Source organism: Pipistrellus kuhlii, unplaced genomic scaffold (genome assembly GCF_014108245.1).
Source record: "Pipistrellus kuhlii isolate mPipKuh1 unplaced genomic scaffold, mPipKuh1.p scaffold_m20_p_174, whole genome shotgun sequence".
NCBI classification, from domain to species: Eukaryota; Metazoa; Chordata; class Mammalia; order Chiroptera; family Vespertilionidae; genus Pipistrellus; species Pipistrellus kuhlii.
Window position 1 is genome coordinate 17,317 of NW_023425487.1, and position 15,964 is coordinate 33,280.

General features: G+C 64.9%; 2 protein-coding genes across 3 annotated transcripts; one reads left to right on the top strand and one right to left on the bottom strand.

Moving 5' to 3' along the window:
• Positions 1 to 997: 997 nt before the first annotated feature.
• WRAP73 (WD repeat containing, antisense to TP73) lies at positions 998 to 13,075 on the top strand. Of its 2 annotated transcripts, XM_036441591.2 has the most exons (12): positions 998 to 1,139; positions 4,671 to 4,823; positions 5,340 to 5,456; positions 6,087 to 6,159; positions 7,434 to 7,537; positions 8,136 to 8,222; positions 8,398 to 8,532; positions 8,616 to 8,693; positions 9,522 to 9,606; positions 10,457 to 10,582; positions 11,044 to 11,235; positions 11,408 to 13,075. In XM_036441591.2, exons 1-12 carry the CDS (start codon positions 1,071 to 1,073, stop codon positions 11,548 to 11,550), a joined length of 1,362 nt encoding a protein of 453 aa, XP_036297484.1. In that variant the 5' UTR covers positions 998 to 1,070; the 3' UTR covers positions 11,551 to 13,075. The 2 variants fall into 2 exon arrangements, with proteins under 2 accessions (XP_036297484.1, XP_036297487.1); XM_036441594.2 differs by lacking the exons at positions 4,671 to 4,823; positions 5,340 to 5,456.
• Positions 12,726 to 15,180, bottom strand: TPRG1L (tumor protein p63 regulated 1 like). The gene is given in 7 exon segments (XM_036441595.1): positions 12,726 to 13,195; positions 13,812 to 13,965; positions 14,529 to 14,705; positions 14,810 to 14,901; positions 14,985 to 15,022; positions 15,025 to 15,126; positions 15,129 to 15,180. Coding segments are annotated over 7 exon segments (795 nt in total). The 5' UTR covers positions 15,166 to 15,180; the 3' UTR covers positions 12,726 to 13,000.
• Positions 15,181 to 15,964: the final 784 nt, after the last annotated feature.

Genomic DNA, 15,964 nt, shown 5'->3' on the forward strand with positions numbered 1-15,964 from the left:
GCGGTCTCGGCTATCAGAACCAGGTCAGGCCGGGGTCTGGGCGCAGGATCCGGCGGGCGCTGAGGTTCCTGCGGGCCTCACTGAGGTCCCGGCGGTCCAAAGGGGCGCGAGGACACGGCCCCCGCGCGCAGGGTGGGCAGCAGAGACCGCGCAGCCGGCGCCCACGCGGGTGCGCGCTCCGTGGTGCGGAGGGCGGGCGCGTCCCCTCGCTCTCCGCGCGGAGTGGGCGTCCAATTCGTTCACCCCGGATCTGGAGGGCATCGGACCGCGAGTGGGGGGGGCTCGCGGCGAGGGGGAGGCTCGCTGCAGGCGGGGAGCCTGATTTAGCAAAAAACAAACAAAACAAAAACGAGCCGAAACCGGTTTGGCTCAGTGGATAGAGCGTCGGTCTGCGGACTGGGGGGTCCCAGGTTCGATTCCGGTCAGGGGCATGTACATTGGCTGTGGGCACATCCCCAATGGGGGGTGTGCAGGAGGCAGCTGATCGATGTCTCTCTCATCGACGTTTCTGGCTCTCTGTCCCTCTTCCTTCCTTTCTGTGGAAAATCAATAAAATATATATATTAAAAAAAAACAAAACGAAAGTGCATGCACCATGTACAAAACATACGCACAGACACTATTATATATTGGCATACAATACATGTGTAAGAATAAAAACAGATGTAAATCTAAATACTCAGAACATAAGACGCCCGTGAAATGTAGATTTCAGATAAGCGGGTAATTTTTTAGTATATGTCCCCTGCAGTATATTTTAAAATAGTATAAAATAGAACTTATTTCACTAAAAACGACTCATTCTTTATCTGGAATTCAAATGTGAGTGCGTGTCCTGTGTTTTATTCGGCAGCCCTTGCTGGAGGGAGGCACCTCGCAAATCCCGCTTCGCGAGAAGGCGGGGAGGCGCCGGGAGAGCGAACTACAAGCCCCACAATGCTCCGCGGGTGCCCGGGCCCCGATAGGCTGTGGCGCGCTTCCCGCTCTCCGTCACTTCCGGGCGCGGTCCGGCGGTTGCGGCGGGCTCCGAGGGCTGTGCAGCGGGCTCCGGCGCGGCGGGCGGCTTCGCCATGAACTTCTCCGAGGTGTTCAAGCTGACCAGCCAGCTCTGCAAGTTCTCCCCGGACGGCAAGTACCTGGTGAGCGGCCGCGGGCAGGGCCGAGGTCGGGCCCTCCGTGGGGACCGCATAGGGGAGCGGAGGCGGGATGCGGGGCCCGGGGTGCAGCAGCTGGGGGCGGCAGGGGCGGGATGCGGGCCGGGGACCCGGGCAGGTGAGCTGGGCGCAGGGCCTGGTCACGTGCCGCAGACAGGTAACCTGGCGTTGGCTCTGGGCCGGGGGCCCGGACCGGTGCCCGCCTCCCGCGCCTGGGCGCCCACCTGCCCCGGCAGAGGGCAGCCTTGCTTTCTTCGCACACGGAGGACACGGCAGACAGCGGCTAGTGGTGGTTTTGCCACAGAAAAGCAGACACAGTTCTGCCTTCTGCAAGGGGACAGCCTTCCCAGCCCCCTTTGTGGTCTCACCATCTGCCCAGTCAGTGGTGCCACCAACTAGCACTGGTGTCCAGGTGACAGAGCTGCCTGCACTGCCGGGCGGGAGCCGATCATTCCCGGGGTGCAGAGGGGTGCCCGGGTCCCTGAGCTGTGCCGTGCATGACCAGCAGCCCCGGGGACAGATCCCTCAGACACAGTGTGCCTGTGGGGAGAGGGCCAGGGGCCCCTGGCTCTCGCGGCCGGAGCGGCCTCCATTGCCCGCTCCCTGAGGCCTCCATCGGGATTTCTGTCTTTAGATGCGATCAGCAGGGTGAGCAGTCCTGGGGGGACACGCTGTTTACACTGTCCTCTGGGCAAGTGCAGCCCGGGGTTAAGCGTAAGGATTCCAGCAACACCCGGGTCGGCCCGGGCTCAGACTTGTTTGGAAAGCCAAGGAAGAATCGGGCACCGCCTTCGACGCCCCCTCAGTCGCCCCTAAGTGGGGATTCCAACCAACAGGGCAGGTGCCTTCCCCACTCCCCTTTCACCAGAACGTCCTCCTCACAACTGCCCGGCCACGTGCCCCAGCAGCTCAGGTTTTCAGAGATGCCAGGAGGCCAGTGTGTGACCTCAGGATTGGGGGAGAGGCAGGTGTTTCAGGTGGGGGTTGGGAGGTATTTGTCATTGGAAAGCCTTTAAGAGAAAGAGTGTGCCCTTCCTCTCTGTAAAAAATCAAAACATCTTTAAAAAAAAAAAAATCCTCTCTCTTAAATACTGGAGAAGGTGAGGTCCATGTTGCCATATTTATTTATTTATTTATTTATTTTTGAAAATATATTTTATTGATTTTGTACAGAGAGGAAGGGAGAGAGATAGAGAGTTAGAAACATCGATGAGAGAGAGAGTCATCGATAAGCTGCCTCTTGCGCACCCCCTACTGGGGATATGCCCGCAACCAAGGTACATGCCCTTGACTGGAATCGAACCCGGGACCCTTCAGTCCCCAAGCCGATGCTCTATCCATTGAGCCAAACCAGTCTTGGCCATGATGCCATATTTAATATCTTTTTTTTTCCATATTTAATATCTTGCAACAGAATTGATACTATTTTTCCAAGATTTGGTACAAATGCTCCACCTCCTGGGGGAGTCATTGGGCACAGTATCCAAAGCTGCGGGTGGAAGGGGGACCCTGTGACACATTCTGTTCTAATCCGCAGCGACAACCCTCCTCCCTTTCCCTCCTTCTCCCTTTCCTACAGGAAACTGCGTGGCTGTTTTTCCCTAACGGATGCTCATAAAACACAGATGAGTTATCTGATTTGACCTTCATTTTTACCTGCAAAAATGAAGTAACTAGCCGAAACCGGTTTGGCTCAGTGGATAGATCATCGGCCTGCGGACTGAGGGGTCCCGGGTTCGATTCTGGTCAAGGGCATGTACCTTGGTTGCGGGCATGTCTCCAGTGGGGGGTGTGCAGGAGGCAGCTGATCGATGACTCTCTCTCTCATTGATGTTTCTGACTATTTCTCTCCCTTCCTCTGTAAAAAATCAGTAAAAATATATTTTTTAAAAGAACTGAAGTAACTAACCGTTAGAAACGGGTTCCTGGCCTTCACACTGCCATGCAGTCTGCAGTCAGCTCCGTGTGCTCTAAGCAGTTACTTGCTCAGCTGTGGCTGCTGACCCGGACACGAGCCTGTCAGGAAGCAGCGTGGACACGCGCATTTCCTAGGCAGGGCCAGGGGTAAGTGCCCTCCTTACCATCGCCACGACGACTACACCGCGTCATTTCTGGTCCCCAGACGTGTGGCTTTCCCCGCCGAGCAGTTCTGTGCCACCAGCCGGCCGGCCTGCCAGGACCTCAGTCTGCCCGTCTCCCTGGAGCAGATCCCAAGGGCAGGGCTCAGTCCCACGAGACTGCTCCTCAGCCGCGGGGCCTGGGCGGCGGGTGCCCACAGCTTCTGTCCGATCCGGCCGCAGGGAGCTTCCCACCACCCCTTCCTCGGGTTCGATTCACTCGCTGCCGCGCACAGGACTGGGGGCACGCTGACTTCCTTTCCAGCTCCTGAAGGCTGTGGTGGGGGTGGTGCCAGCCCGCCGAGGAAGGCACAGGGCAAGGCAGGGGGGCGGGGGGGCGGGCCCGGTGCAGGAGTCTGTCCCTGTGGGCCGGGCGCCACCCTCCCCACGTGATGTGTGTCCCCCCGAAGCTCTCCCGGAGGTCTGGTCTGCCGTTCTCTCCATTTGCAGCCCTTCTCCCTCCCAAGGGATGGGGTGTGGGGCTGAAATTCCAAACTCCTGTGACCAGCCTCACGCAGGGCCCTCCAGGAGGCCCCTCCCCCGAGGCCCCTGGTAGAACAGAAGAGGCCCCTGTCACCCAGGAAGTTACAAGGGTCCCGGGAGCATGTGCCGGGACCTGGGGCAGACGGGGTTCAGTGCCTTTGGCTCGCGGCATTGGCAGAGTACTGAGCACTTGGGAAGCGCCCTGAGGTCTGTGGGAACCACAGCACGTACATTGACTTTCTGCTGGTGCGGCTCAGACTGAGGCTCAGGGCAGGGGGAGCTGGCATTCCTGTGGTCACTGCCACCCGCAGCCGTGAGCCCGGGCCTACAGATGGTCTGCAGGTGACCGGCAGGCGAGGTGCAGCTCACGCAGAGCCTTCTCTGGTGCGTTTCCTCCTCACGTGTAGTTCTGTGGTGCCGGTAAGAAAGGAGCAGGCAAGCCCCAATCGGTGTGGTTCAGTGGGTAGAGCACTGGCCTGTGGACTGAAGGGGTCCCAGGGTTTATTCCGGTCAGGGCGCGTGCCTGGGTGTGGGCTCGGTCCCCACGTGGAGCGTGCAGGAGGCAGCTGTTCGGTGATTCTCTGTCATCATTGATGTTTCTGTCTCCCCCCCCCCTTCCTCTCTGAAACCAATAAAAAATATGTATATTATAAAAAAATAGGAAAGGAGCAGATAATTACTTCAGTAGAGAGTGTTAAAATGTTACTTTATGCTGAAATATAACCCTTTTAACATCTGGTTTGTGTATTTCAACTCATCTTTTCATTGACAGTTTCAGAATGGGCCGTATACTTGGGGGTAAGCATGGAACCGTCTAGATAGAAAGCGAGTCAGAGAGGAGAGAGGCGCAGGGCTCCCCATGTGGGCGGGCCCTGTGCGGAGCCTGGGGCACGGATGACACCCCCTCTCCTGCCAGGCCTCCTGCGCGCAGTACCGCCTGGTGGTGCGCGAGGTGCGCAGCCTGCAGGTCCTCCAGCTGTTCACCTGCCTGGACCAGGTGCAGCACCTGGAGTGGTCGGCCGACTCCCTCTTCATCCTGTGTGCCATGTACAAGCGGGGGCTGGTGCAGGTAGGCGGCCGCTAGGCCTGGGGAGCCATGCGACACCCCAACACCCCCCCCCCCCTTCCGGCCTGAGAGAAAGGCCTCGGAGCCGCTCCCTGCGAATCGGGAATTGGGCCGTCTCTCCGAGCTCAGGTCCTTCCAAAATGGAAACCCTGAGTGCTCTTTTCGTGAAGATTCGCCTTTGTTGTTGGGAGGGTTGCAGATGTCCCCTTCGTTGGCTGTTTTTCCCATTGGCCTCGCCGCCCGCCCCGCCCTCCTGCGGGGAAATACTCCCCCCGGACCTGGGACCAGCGGAGGGGACCAGGCCAGCCGCGGGAGCGGGCTTGGGAGGCACTGAGATGGTTTTGTTTCCGAGCTCAGCCAGGGAGGCGTCCACCAGCCACCTCCCTCCAAGGGTGGGGATTGGGGTGCCCCGGCCGCCCAGCGTGGAGAGGGTGGGACAGCGTCCCGTGTCTTGACTCTGCAGTGGCCTTAGGCTCAGTGCCGCCTGGTGGGTTTGCGACCGCGTGTCTCCTGGACCAGGTGTGGTCGCTGGAGCAGCCCGAGTGGCACTGCCGGATCGACGAGGGCTCCGCGGGGCTGGTGGCCTCCTGCTGGAGCCCCGACGGGCGCCACATCCTCAACACCACGGAGTTCCACGTGAGTGACCCCCCCCCCTCCCCTCCACCCCTGTCCCCGTCCCCGTCCCCGCCCCCCGCAGTCCCCGCAGCCCCGAGCGCGCCTCCTGCGCGCCTGAGCCCTGGGCGCTCCGGGGAGCTGGGCCTTGGGGGTATTTATTCAGTCGTCAGAGCGCGGCCAGCCCCTGGGGCAGTGGCTCTCCACCTCCCTGATGCCGCGGCCCCTCATACAGCTCCTCGTGGTGGTGACCCCCAACCAGAACATTAATTCTGTCGCTGCTTCCCAACTGTGATTTTGCTAGTTACGAAGTGTAATGTAAATATCTGTTTTCCGATGGTCTCAGGCTCCACAGCAGCGGTTCTCAACCTGTGGGTGTGGACAGGGTCACCTAAGACCATCGGAAAATACAGATATTTACATTATGATTCATTAACAGTAACAAAATCAGTTAGGAAGTAGCAATAAAATAATTTTATCTCCAGTTAAAAAATAACTTTATAGCCAGTTACAGCCGCATCACCCAGACAGGTGGGCAGGCGGGCGAGGCAGGCGGGTGAGGCAGGAGACACGTGAGAGGTGCTGCCCCCTGGGCTCAGAGGCTCGTTCTGTAACGTGACGTGTCTCTCCCCCCGCCTCCCCCTCCCCCCGCAGCTGCGGATCACGGTCTGGTCCCTGTGCACCAAGTCCGTCTCGTACATCAAGTACCCGAAGGCCTGCCAGCAGGGTGAGTGGCGGAGTGCGGGGCCGGCTCTCCATCGCGGGAAATGTCCACCTCGGGCTGAAGGCCGCCTGGTCGGTGTCCGCCCCAGCCGCTCTGTCTCCTGGGCCCACCGGCGATCACGCTGTCTCCCCGCAGGTGGCTCTGAAGCCTGTCCCCCTCCGAGTGTCCGTCTGTGAATAATGTTTCCCGGCCTCCAGAGAGAGGCCCCTTCCAGCGCCCCAGGGCGAGGAGCCTGGGAGGCGGCAGGCACGGTGGTCCGTGGCCTCCCGCCCCGCCTGGGGGGAGGGCCCACTTCACACTGCGGGCTCTGACCCCGGAACCCCGGTCTCCTGCTGGCTCTGTGGTCTCTGTCCAGGGACATGTGACCTGCCCCAGCTGGACATCCCAGAGGAGGGCTGAGTCGGGGTGGCCACTGGCCATCGGGGAGCGGGTGGGGCAGACACCTGGCGCTGAGATGTGGGTGGGCGTCCCGCTCAGCGCAGCGACAGTGACGTGTCTGCCACGTGATCGGGGGTGGGGGGGGGGCGTCTCGTAACGATGGGCCCCCGCTCTGTGGCCTCGGCGGTTGGGAGCTCGTGTTGGAACGCAGGGCCGTTGTCCATTGGTCATTTACTTCCGGTTTGGAAGTAGGTGTCTCCCCGGCCGTGTGAGCATTTCCCGGCAGAGACGACCCTCCCGCTCAGGCCACGGGAAGGGGACCTGGGCACTGTCGGCACCGTCCCAGGGAAATGCCTGCCTCGGTTCCAGAGTCTTAGCTCGAAGCTCCTTCCTCCAAAGGACCGGGTTCAGGAGGGACAGGCTGACGCCATGGCTGAGAGCCCCGCGGTCTGTCCGGAAGCCAGGACAGTCCCGGGCTGCTGGTCAGCGGGCAGGCTGCCTCGTCTCCCCGGGCCCCGCGCTGGCGTGTCCGCGTCTCCCCGGGCCCCGCGCTGGCGTGTCTGCCCGGGGCTGCTGGTCAGCGGGCAGGCTGCTGCGTCTCCCCGGGCCCCGCGCTGGCGTGTCTGCCCGGGGCTGCGGGTCAGCGGGCAGGCTGCCGCGTCTCCCCGGGCCCCGCGCTGGCGTGTTCGTGTCTCCCGGGGCCCCGCGCTGGCGTGTCCCTGTCTCCCGGGGCCCCGCGCTGGCGTGTCTGCCCGGGGCTGCGGGTCAGCGGGCAGGCTGCCGCGTCTCCCCGGGCCCCGTGCTGGCGGGTCTGCCCAGGCTGTGCCTCTTCCTTGAAACCACCGGCATGCCACCGTGTCTGGCCCCTGGGTCCAGCCAGCCCTCTCCTCTCCGGGCAGGAATCTCCTTCTCCCGGGACGGCCGCTACCTGGCCCTGGCAGAGAGGCGGGACTGCAAGGACTACGTCAGCATCTTCGTCTGCAGCGACTGGCAGCTGCTGCGGGTGAGCACTCTGTCCAGACCCTGTCCTCCGGCTCCCGCCCAGCGGGGTCCTGGGAGACAGGACTCCCGGCTCCGAGGGTGCGTGCTGCCTGCGACGCCACCGAGGCCCGTGGGTGAAGCGCCCGGGAGCCGTGGTGGGGCTGGTGCGGCCGGGCGCTGAGCAGATTGCCGGCCAACGGGAGCCCTTCCCCTTCCTGCAGTCCCATGGCACGTGTCCCGTCAGGCGGGGTGTGGGCTGAGCCTGACTCGGCCTCCCCTGGGCCCGGGGCTCAGCGGTGCTCCCTGCTGCAGGCGGGAGACAGGCAGGCTAGCACAGAACCCTCTGGAACGCCCTCAGAGCTCAGGGAGGCCTCCAGCGGGGAGAGGGGTGCACAGGTGGAGCCGCACCAGAAGCGGCAGTGCTGTCGGGCGGCCAGGCCGCGCCCCTGAACCTTCGGACACTCAGGCACATGACAGCCGGGAAGGACGGTGGCAGCCTCCGCCCGGCGCTGTCTCAGGAAAGCACCCACTGGGCGCGCAAGCAGCATCGGCTGCACAACAGGCACACGTCCGTCCGACCGTCGGTTCCCACGTGACCTGCTTCTCCCCTTCCATGGCAGCACTTCGACACGGACACCCAGGACCTCGCCGGCATCGAGTGGGCCCCCAACGGCTGCGTCCTGGCGGTGTGGGACACCTGCCTGGAGGTAGGAGGGGCTTCGCATGTCCGTCCGAAGCTTCCTCTGCTGCGGTGCTGACAGCCGGTCCCGCCCGCAGCCTCACCGCTGTCTGGTTACCGCTCCCCCCGCCCTCGCCCCCACCTGCCCAGGTGTGCCCGCCGGCTCTGGGCGCTCAGCTAACGGGCGCCCCTCTCGCCTGCAGTACAAGGTCCTGCTCTACTCCCTGGACGGCCGGCAGCTGGCCGCATACTGTGCGTACGAGTGGTCGTTGGGCGTCAAGTCGGTGGCCTGGAGCCCCAGCAGCCAGTTCCTGGCCGTCGGGAGCTACGACGGGAAGGTGGGCAGGGCGCCCCTGTGGGAGCCCAGGACGGCCCGGGGGCGGGTGTCCCCACGCCGTGGTCTCACGTGGCCCTCCCTCAGGTGCGCATCCTCAACCACGTGACCTGGAAGATGCTCACCGAGTTCGCGCACCCCGCGGCCATCAGTGACCCGCGCGTGGTAAGCCGTGCCCGTCTCCATGGGGCGGCGCTGGGGGCGGTGAGGCCGCGATGCAGGAGCTCCATCATCGCCAGAGGGCGGGATGGCCACGGACTCGCTGCCGGGCGTTTTCCTGCCTGCGCGCTGGCTGGCGCCAGGCGGTGCCTGGCCCTGCGTTCCCCCCAGATGGCTCATCTCTGATCTGCGCCTGCCTGTCCGGCCTCCTGCCCGCCACACAGAGCCGCCGAGCCCCGCCGGTGGAGGGCGAGGGCTGGGGAGCTGGTGGCTCCCAGGGTGGGTGGGACGCTGCCACTGAGGGACGGGGCAGAGCGGGACGTGGTGCAGGATGGGGAGCAGTGTGCCAGGCAGCGGGCGGGCAGTGCCCAGACACTGAGGTGGGACGGTGCCGGGGGGAGGGGAGGCAGTGGGGACACAGCCGGTCTGGGGAGCTCCGAGCCTTCATGCCGGGAGGTGCTCACGCTTGCTAACAGGCTGAGGGGATGTGGAGCTGTCCCCCATCAGACCTTCGTGGTTTTTTTTTTTTTAATGTAATTTTTTAAATATATATTTTATTGATTTTAGAGAGGAAGGGAGAGAGACAGAAACATTAATGATGAGAAGGAACCATTGATCGGCTGCTTCCTGCACACCCCCTACTGGGTGTCGAGTCTACAACCCAGGCATGTGCCCGTGGCTGGAATTGAACCTGGGACCTTTTAGTCCACAGTCTGATGCTCTATCCACTGAGCCACACCAGCCAGGGCCAGACCTTCGTGCCTGGGGGGCTTTCAGGGCCCACACAGACCCCGAGGGAGCAGCAGCAGCAGCACTGCCGTCCCTGTCTTGCAGGTGGTGTACAAGGAAGCGGAGAAGAGCCCGCGGGGGGCGCTGGGCCGGCCCGCCTGCCCGTCCTTCAGGGCCGCCGAGAGCAAGTGTGAGCCTCCTTGTTTGTGGAAGGGGCTCCCTGCCCCGCACTCGTCAGAGGCCCCTCCTGCCCGGCGCCTCCCGAGCAGCGGGGTCCTTCCCGGGGGCGTGGATTCTGTTGGCAGACGTCAGCCCTGGAGTCCGCTTTGAGGGCAGAGGGCCTTGTTCCATTGAGAGTGGAACTCCCTGGGCAGCCGAGGTCAGGAGTGGCCGCGGGAAAGGCTGGCGGGCTGGCGTGCATCCTGGCTGCGGGCCTGGGTCTCCTCGGTGACCTGGCATCAGGCCCACTTTGAGGGGAGCCCAGAACGCAGCCCTGGGCACTGACGGTCACCAGGCACACAGCGCGCTGCCCACGCCCCATCAGCATCTCACGCTTCTGGTCTTGTCCTCCTCTTTCCCCTCGACGATCTTTTTAGCAGCTTTTAGGGGAGGTACAGGTGTGCCCCATCCACACACTCAGCACCCCCATGGGGGCATTTGTCACAGCGGGTGACCCTGAATTGACATGAGCCTAATGTAGCACCCCATGTTGTCACTTCCCTGAACATTGTCCCACACGCCCTTTCTCCTCTGAGAAGTCTACAGCGGGGCGCAGGCTGAGGCACGGTCTGGGGGAGACGGTGGGGGGGCCTGGGAGGAGCAGGAAAGGGCAGGCCCGTGCTGGGCCGGTGCCCCCAGGGCCTCACAGCCAGTGCCCCGGCCCTTCTGTCCCCCATGCTTTGCCTGATGCTTTCAAGGTCACGTAACCTCTTCCTGTTTAAACCGAGCAGCGGGGTCCGAGGCCCCGCCCGGGCGGGCAGGATCGCGGACCCTGCGGCGAGACGTGTACGCGTGCCGTGCTGAGGGGTCTCGTGTTCTAGATGAGATCGCCGCGGTGCCGGTGTCCCTGCAGACGCTGAAGCCCGCTGCCGACCGAGCAAACCCCAAGATCGGCGTCGGCCTGCTGGCCTTCAGTCCCGACAGCTACTTCCTGGCCACGAGGAACGGTGAGCGCTGCGCCCACGCTGGGCTGCGCCCGCTCACTGCCCACGGGGCCGGGCACCAGCCGTTTGAAAGGAGTGTCAGCTGACAGGCCCGCCCGCGGCGTCCTCCCACGTGCTGCCGAAAGGCGGGCTCTCCCCAGGGGCTGGGGCAGGCTGCACCGCCCTGCCAAGCGCCTCTGCACCTGCCCAGTGCCTCCCTGCACGCGCTCCGTCCTGGTGGACAGGGACCCAGGCCCCGCGACAGCCCCGCCTCTTCCTCTAAGGGCTGTTAAGCCAACACATGCCCGTGCAGCCGGTCAGCCTGAGGGAGAGACGGGAGGCCCTCGGACCTGGGAGCATGACGCGCCCCTCATCCCCCCACCCCGGGGCTGGTGTGCAGTGTGGAGACCAGGGCCCACGTCCAGGCTGGCGGGCGGAAGCAGGCGGGGGGCGGCGCCGTTTGATGTGGACCTGTCTTCCCTCAGACAACGTCCCGAACGCCGTGTGGGTGTGGGACATGCAGAAGCTGCGGCTGTTCGTGGTGCTGGAGCAGCTGGGCCCCGTGCGCTCCTTCCAGTGGGACCCGCAGCGGCCCCGGCTGGCCATCTGCTCGGGAGGCAGCAAGGTGTACCTGTGGTCGCCGGCGGGCTGCGTGTCTGTGCAGGTGCCCGGGGAAGGTGAGCGGACTCGGGGCCCGAGGCTCTGGGCTCTGGAGGGAGGCCCTGCCAGGTTGAGGCGGTTTGTTTTGGGCTCCAGCTGGGTCCCTGCCCCATCCCCGCCCCCACAGGCTGCGGGCTGCTCCCCGGGGACCTGGCCTCCTGCCCTAACCCTCGGCCACGTCCCCTCCAGGGGACTTCCAGGTCCTCTCTCTGTGCTGGCACGTCACGGGGGCCTCGCTGGCCCTGCTCAGCAAGGACCACTTCTGCCTGTGCTTCCTGGAGACGGAGGACGAGGCTGACGGCGCCATCGGGCAGCTGGGCGCCCACACGTAGGACGAGTGGCGGCTGTGGGAAGGGGAGCAGACGCGGTGCCGTGTGGGGAGCGAGCTTGGGGCAGGTCTCGGGCCCCGTGGTTCCTGTAAATATGTACGGTGTAAAGCGAGGCGTTCCTGTAAATACGTATGGTGTAAAGCTGTAGTTTTGTAATTTAAATGTTTGCTATTTCATAAAGGCTGGCTGGCTTTCTTGGAGGGCTTGGTCACGGAGAGTTCTAGGTTCCGTGTCAGGAGAAGCACTGAGCCCCCAGCAGCCGTCCTCCCGGGAGAGACGGTGCTGGCTCCAGGAAGGAGCCTGGGGCCCTGGAGGGTGAGCCACAAGGCGGGCGGTGAAGGTCAGCCCCACCTGCTGAGTGGGTCTTGGGGGAGTTTCCGCCCTGGCCATGGCCCTGAACCACCGCACGGGCAGCTGGTGGGGGGAGGGGCCCCGAGCGCCCGTCACCCTGCCAGCCAGGGCCACTCCCCCGGGGACAGCAGTTTGGGCCTCGGAATGCACCCACGAGAGGGGGACCGGCTCGGTTGCTGCACCTGTCTCAATAACTTCAGAAAAGGAACGCACCCAGTCGGTTCTAAATGCCTTTACTACCTGAACCAGAGGCTTGGGGCCGGCTGTGCGGGCAGCCTGCCCAGCGAGGCGCTGTGTCTGGGTCCGTCCACCCGCCCAGGGCTGGGAGTGAGGAGGGACGGCCAGCCCGTGCAGTACAAGCACATCAGGTGTCCAGTCCCAGCGGCGTAGGGCCTGCGCGGGGCGGCGGGCTCCCTGGGTGCGAGGCCGGGAGACCCTGGCGAAGCCTATATCTGGGAGCTGCTGCGTGAGAACACGGTTCCTCACTGAAGCGCGTTCTTTAAAAGCAAAGGAAGCGCTTCCCTTTTCAGACACAAACGTGACAAACGCAGAGTGCAGCAGCTGTCCCCGTGGGCAGGCTGCTCGGGCGTCTCATCGGGAGCGGCCTGCAGGGACGGCAGCGTCGGGCCAGGGGTGCAGTCAGCCCCACCAGACACCACGCCAGCTGTCCGCCTGGGAGAGGCGGGCTGCGGGCTGCTCTGTCTTTCGCTTTAAAGCGCGGTCACGTGCCCGCGCACCAGGCTGGACACAGTGTAACTGACTTGTGACGCAGGCACTGGGGTGAGGTGCCCCCGGTGACGCTGCCCAGCTCGGCCAGCGGACGCTCGTGCAACCACAGGACGTTTATTGGCAGGCAGGGGCAGTGGGGGCGGGGATGGGGAGGCCCAAGGAGGCTCCCGGAGGTGGCAGCAGCCAGCAGGGACAGCTGCGTGCAGTCCAGCCTATCCAGTGTGTGACCACGTGACCACACCCACCTCAAGGATACAAGTCACGTGACTGTGTCGTAACCCCACTCAGACCCGTATAGGGAGGACCTGGCCCGCAGGCCGAGCTGGCCCCCGGCCGCGCCGATCCGGCCACCGGCTCTCCGAGGCGCCGCAGCCTAGAATCCGATCTTGCCCCTGGTCATGGAATAGCCCAGCTTTGCCTCGTTGTTGATGAAGGACATGAGCCCCACGTAGGTCTCGATGAGGAGTGGCTGCTCCAGGACCAGCACGCTGGTGGCCTGTCCCGGCTGGGGACTCTCCTTCTGGGCTTTCTTGACAGCTTGGATCAGCAGGGACTTGAAGCTCTCCAACTGGAAAAAGAGAACAGCTGACGAGAGTGAGCCGTGAAAGGAAGCCGCCAGCCCAGCCCCTACCATGGCTCCGTGGGCTCTGGAAGCCTCGGTCACAGCTGTGCTCACTGCTGGGCGACTGCCAGCCGGAGCCTCGCTCTCCACAGGCCTGAGCGGCTTAGCCACAGGAGCCACCGACCCTCACGCCACGCTGGTGGGCACCCTGCCCGGGCACGGCGCTGCCCTCACCACTGGCCAGGCCTCCGGTGATGAGCAGGCACCCTGCCCGGGCGCGGCGCTGCCCTCACCACTGGCCAGGCCCCCGGTGATGAGCAGGCAGCCTGCCTGGCGCGGCCACAGGCGGGTCAGCTGCCCTGCCCAAAGCCCTCTGGGCCCCCTTCCGAGACCTTATGAAGTGGGCGTGGCCAGTGGCTGCCAGTCACATGGGACACAAAGCCCTAAGTCAGCCGACATTACTGAAAATGAGGAGCATGTTTCTTGTCTTGCTACCCACTCTAAGCTCAGCAGCCACATGCAGCTGCCACAACGGGCAGGGCAGGCCTAGACCCCCGCCACTCACTCACTCACTCACTCACACACACACACCCTGCCGGGCGCTGCGGCCACAGGCTCTTACTTGGCACAGAGAGGCCGTCTTCTCGTCCGCACCGGCCATCGGATGCTCCACGAACGTGGCGTAGGGCATGCTGGTGGACCAGGGGTTCCACCTGTGTATGAAGGAGGCGCGGCTCTGCTTGTCCCACTGAATCCGGATGCCCTGGCCTTCTCGCCTGCGGGGGGAGAACGGTCCGGCCTCATTAGCGGCTCATTTGTGGCTGAAGAAGGCCTCGGTCTCGGGAGTGAGCAGCCTCCAGAGGAGCCGTTTCACACCCGCTGGCCGGTCACTGGACTCTCGTGTCTGCGCTCACATTCACTCAATAGTCCGTGCTTTCTGAGAAACAGAATGAGGGGGCAGTAATGACTAAGGTGTGGCGGGCCACGGGCCCATACAGAGGGGCTGACTGCGAGGGACACCTAATGTAGGTCCTTCAGCCGACCAGGCACCTGGCTAGCGCCCGCAGCTCCCTTCCTGAGCTCCGCCCTGCAGACCTCCCTCGGAGCGCTACCATCGAGGGTCACCCAGTGGCCCAGACTCCTGCCTGGTGGCTCAGGTTTTCGGAAACCGCTCCAGCGCGAGGATCAGCTCCTCTGGGAGCCGGCAGAGCGCGGGCAGCAGAGCTCCTTGAGGAAAACGCTGCCTGACCCCCCAGCCCAGCAGCCGTTTTGGTGCCAGAATTCCTTTAGGGCCGCGGCGGCCCAGAAGGCCCTGGGGCTGGGCCCCGCGGACACTCACTTGTTGAGCGACTTCGGGGGGAACTGGAACTGCCCGCAGGAGATGGTGTCCACAGCGCGGAGGGCGATGCGCACCACCTGCAGGCACTGCAGCGCGATGAAGTCGTACTTGCAGATGAGCAGCGACTGGTCGGTGACGAGCACCAGCCGCTCCTTCTCGTTGTTCCAGTGGTCCACCCTGTGGGGGCACCCGCCGGCCGTCACCCCCCACCGGCTGTCACCCCGTCACCCCCCCACCGCCCCGCGCCCCGCGCCCCCCGCCCCGCCCGGCGCCCCGCTTACTCCGTCAGCAGCCACACCCCCTGGATGTCGCCGTCCTCCACCGGCCGGACCACCACGCGGATCTCGTCCACCGCCTGCTCGATGGTGCCGGGCTGCGGCAGGCACAGGGCGGGGGTCAGCCTCTGCCCGCCGCTGCCGCTGCCGCTCCCGCCCGGCCGCCCGGGCCCCGCCTCACCCGGAACACGAAGTACTCCTTGACGCGGGCGCGGCGCGTGGGTCGTGGACGCTGAGCGGCCACAGCGTCTGCCGCAGCGGCGGGTCCGGCCGCCCCCCGCCCGCGCCGCCCTCCTCGCCGGTCGCCAGCACCGCCGTGGGCTCGTGCCCGCCGAGTCCACCGAGTCCCGCAGCTGCAACATCGCCGCGGCCGCCGCGCACCCGACCCGGGCCGGATCCGGACGCCGCCGCCCGTCCGGCCTCCACCCAGCCTACCCGTCCTGTCCCGCCCCGCCCCCTGGGCCGCCGCAATTGGCTCCGCCTCTCAAGCCCCGCCTCGGGCTCCGCCCCCTCCGGTCCCCGCGATTGGCTCTTCGCCATCCGCCTTCCGCGATTGGCTCGGCCCGCCGCTGCTCACAATCGCTCCCGCCCTTCGCGCAGGAAGCGCACACCAACTTCCTGTTTACGAGTGTTGGGGAAGGGGCGGGGTCAGGGCCAGTTGCCAAGGAGACGGGGCGGGGCGCCGGGAAGCCAACGCCCCTCGGCAGTAAACCGACGCCCCGTGCGGCAGGTCCCAGGACCGGCCCGACCTCCGGCCTGAGGCCGCCCTGACGGCCGAGGACACGCAACCTGGCGGACGGGGTTCACTCCAGGCGGGTGGGGGCGGGGGGAGACACTGGAATGGCCACTGCTCTTCCGCCAGGGGGCGCTCTCCTCTGGCCGCCCCCCCCCCCCCCAGTGCTGTGCGCGCGCCCGTGGCCCTCTCCCCGCTGCCCCGCGGGCGTCCGTCCTGCAGCCCCGAGGACAGTGTCCAGCAGGGCTGCTCCGCCCGCCGCCCCGCCCTGTGATCACCTCCCCGCACCGCCCCCTCCTCAGGAAACGGCCGGAGCCCTCCGCGCAGCGCGCACTGGGCCTCCCTCCTTCACACGCACGGCCCCCGGTGTGTGGGCGCCGCTGTGTCAGACGGGCGAGGGTCCCGGTGACCGCCCAGCGCCTGGCAGG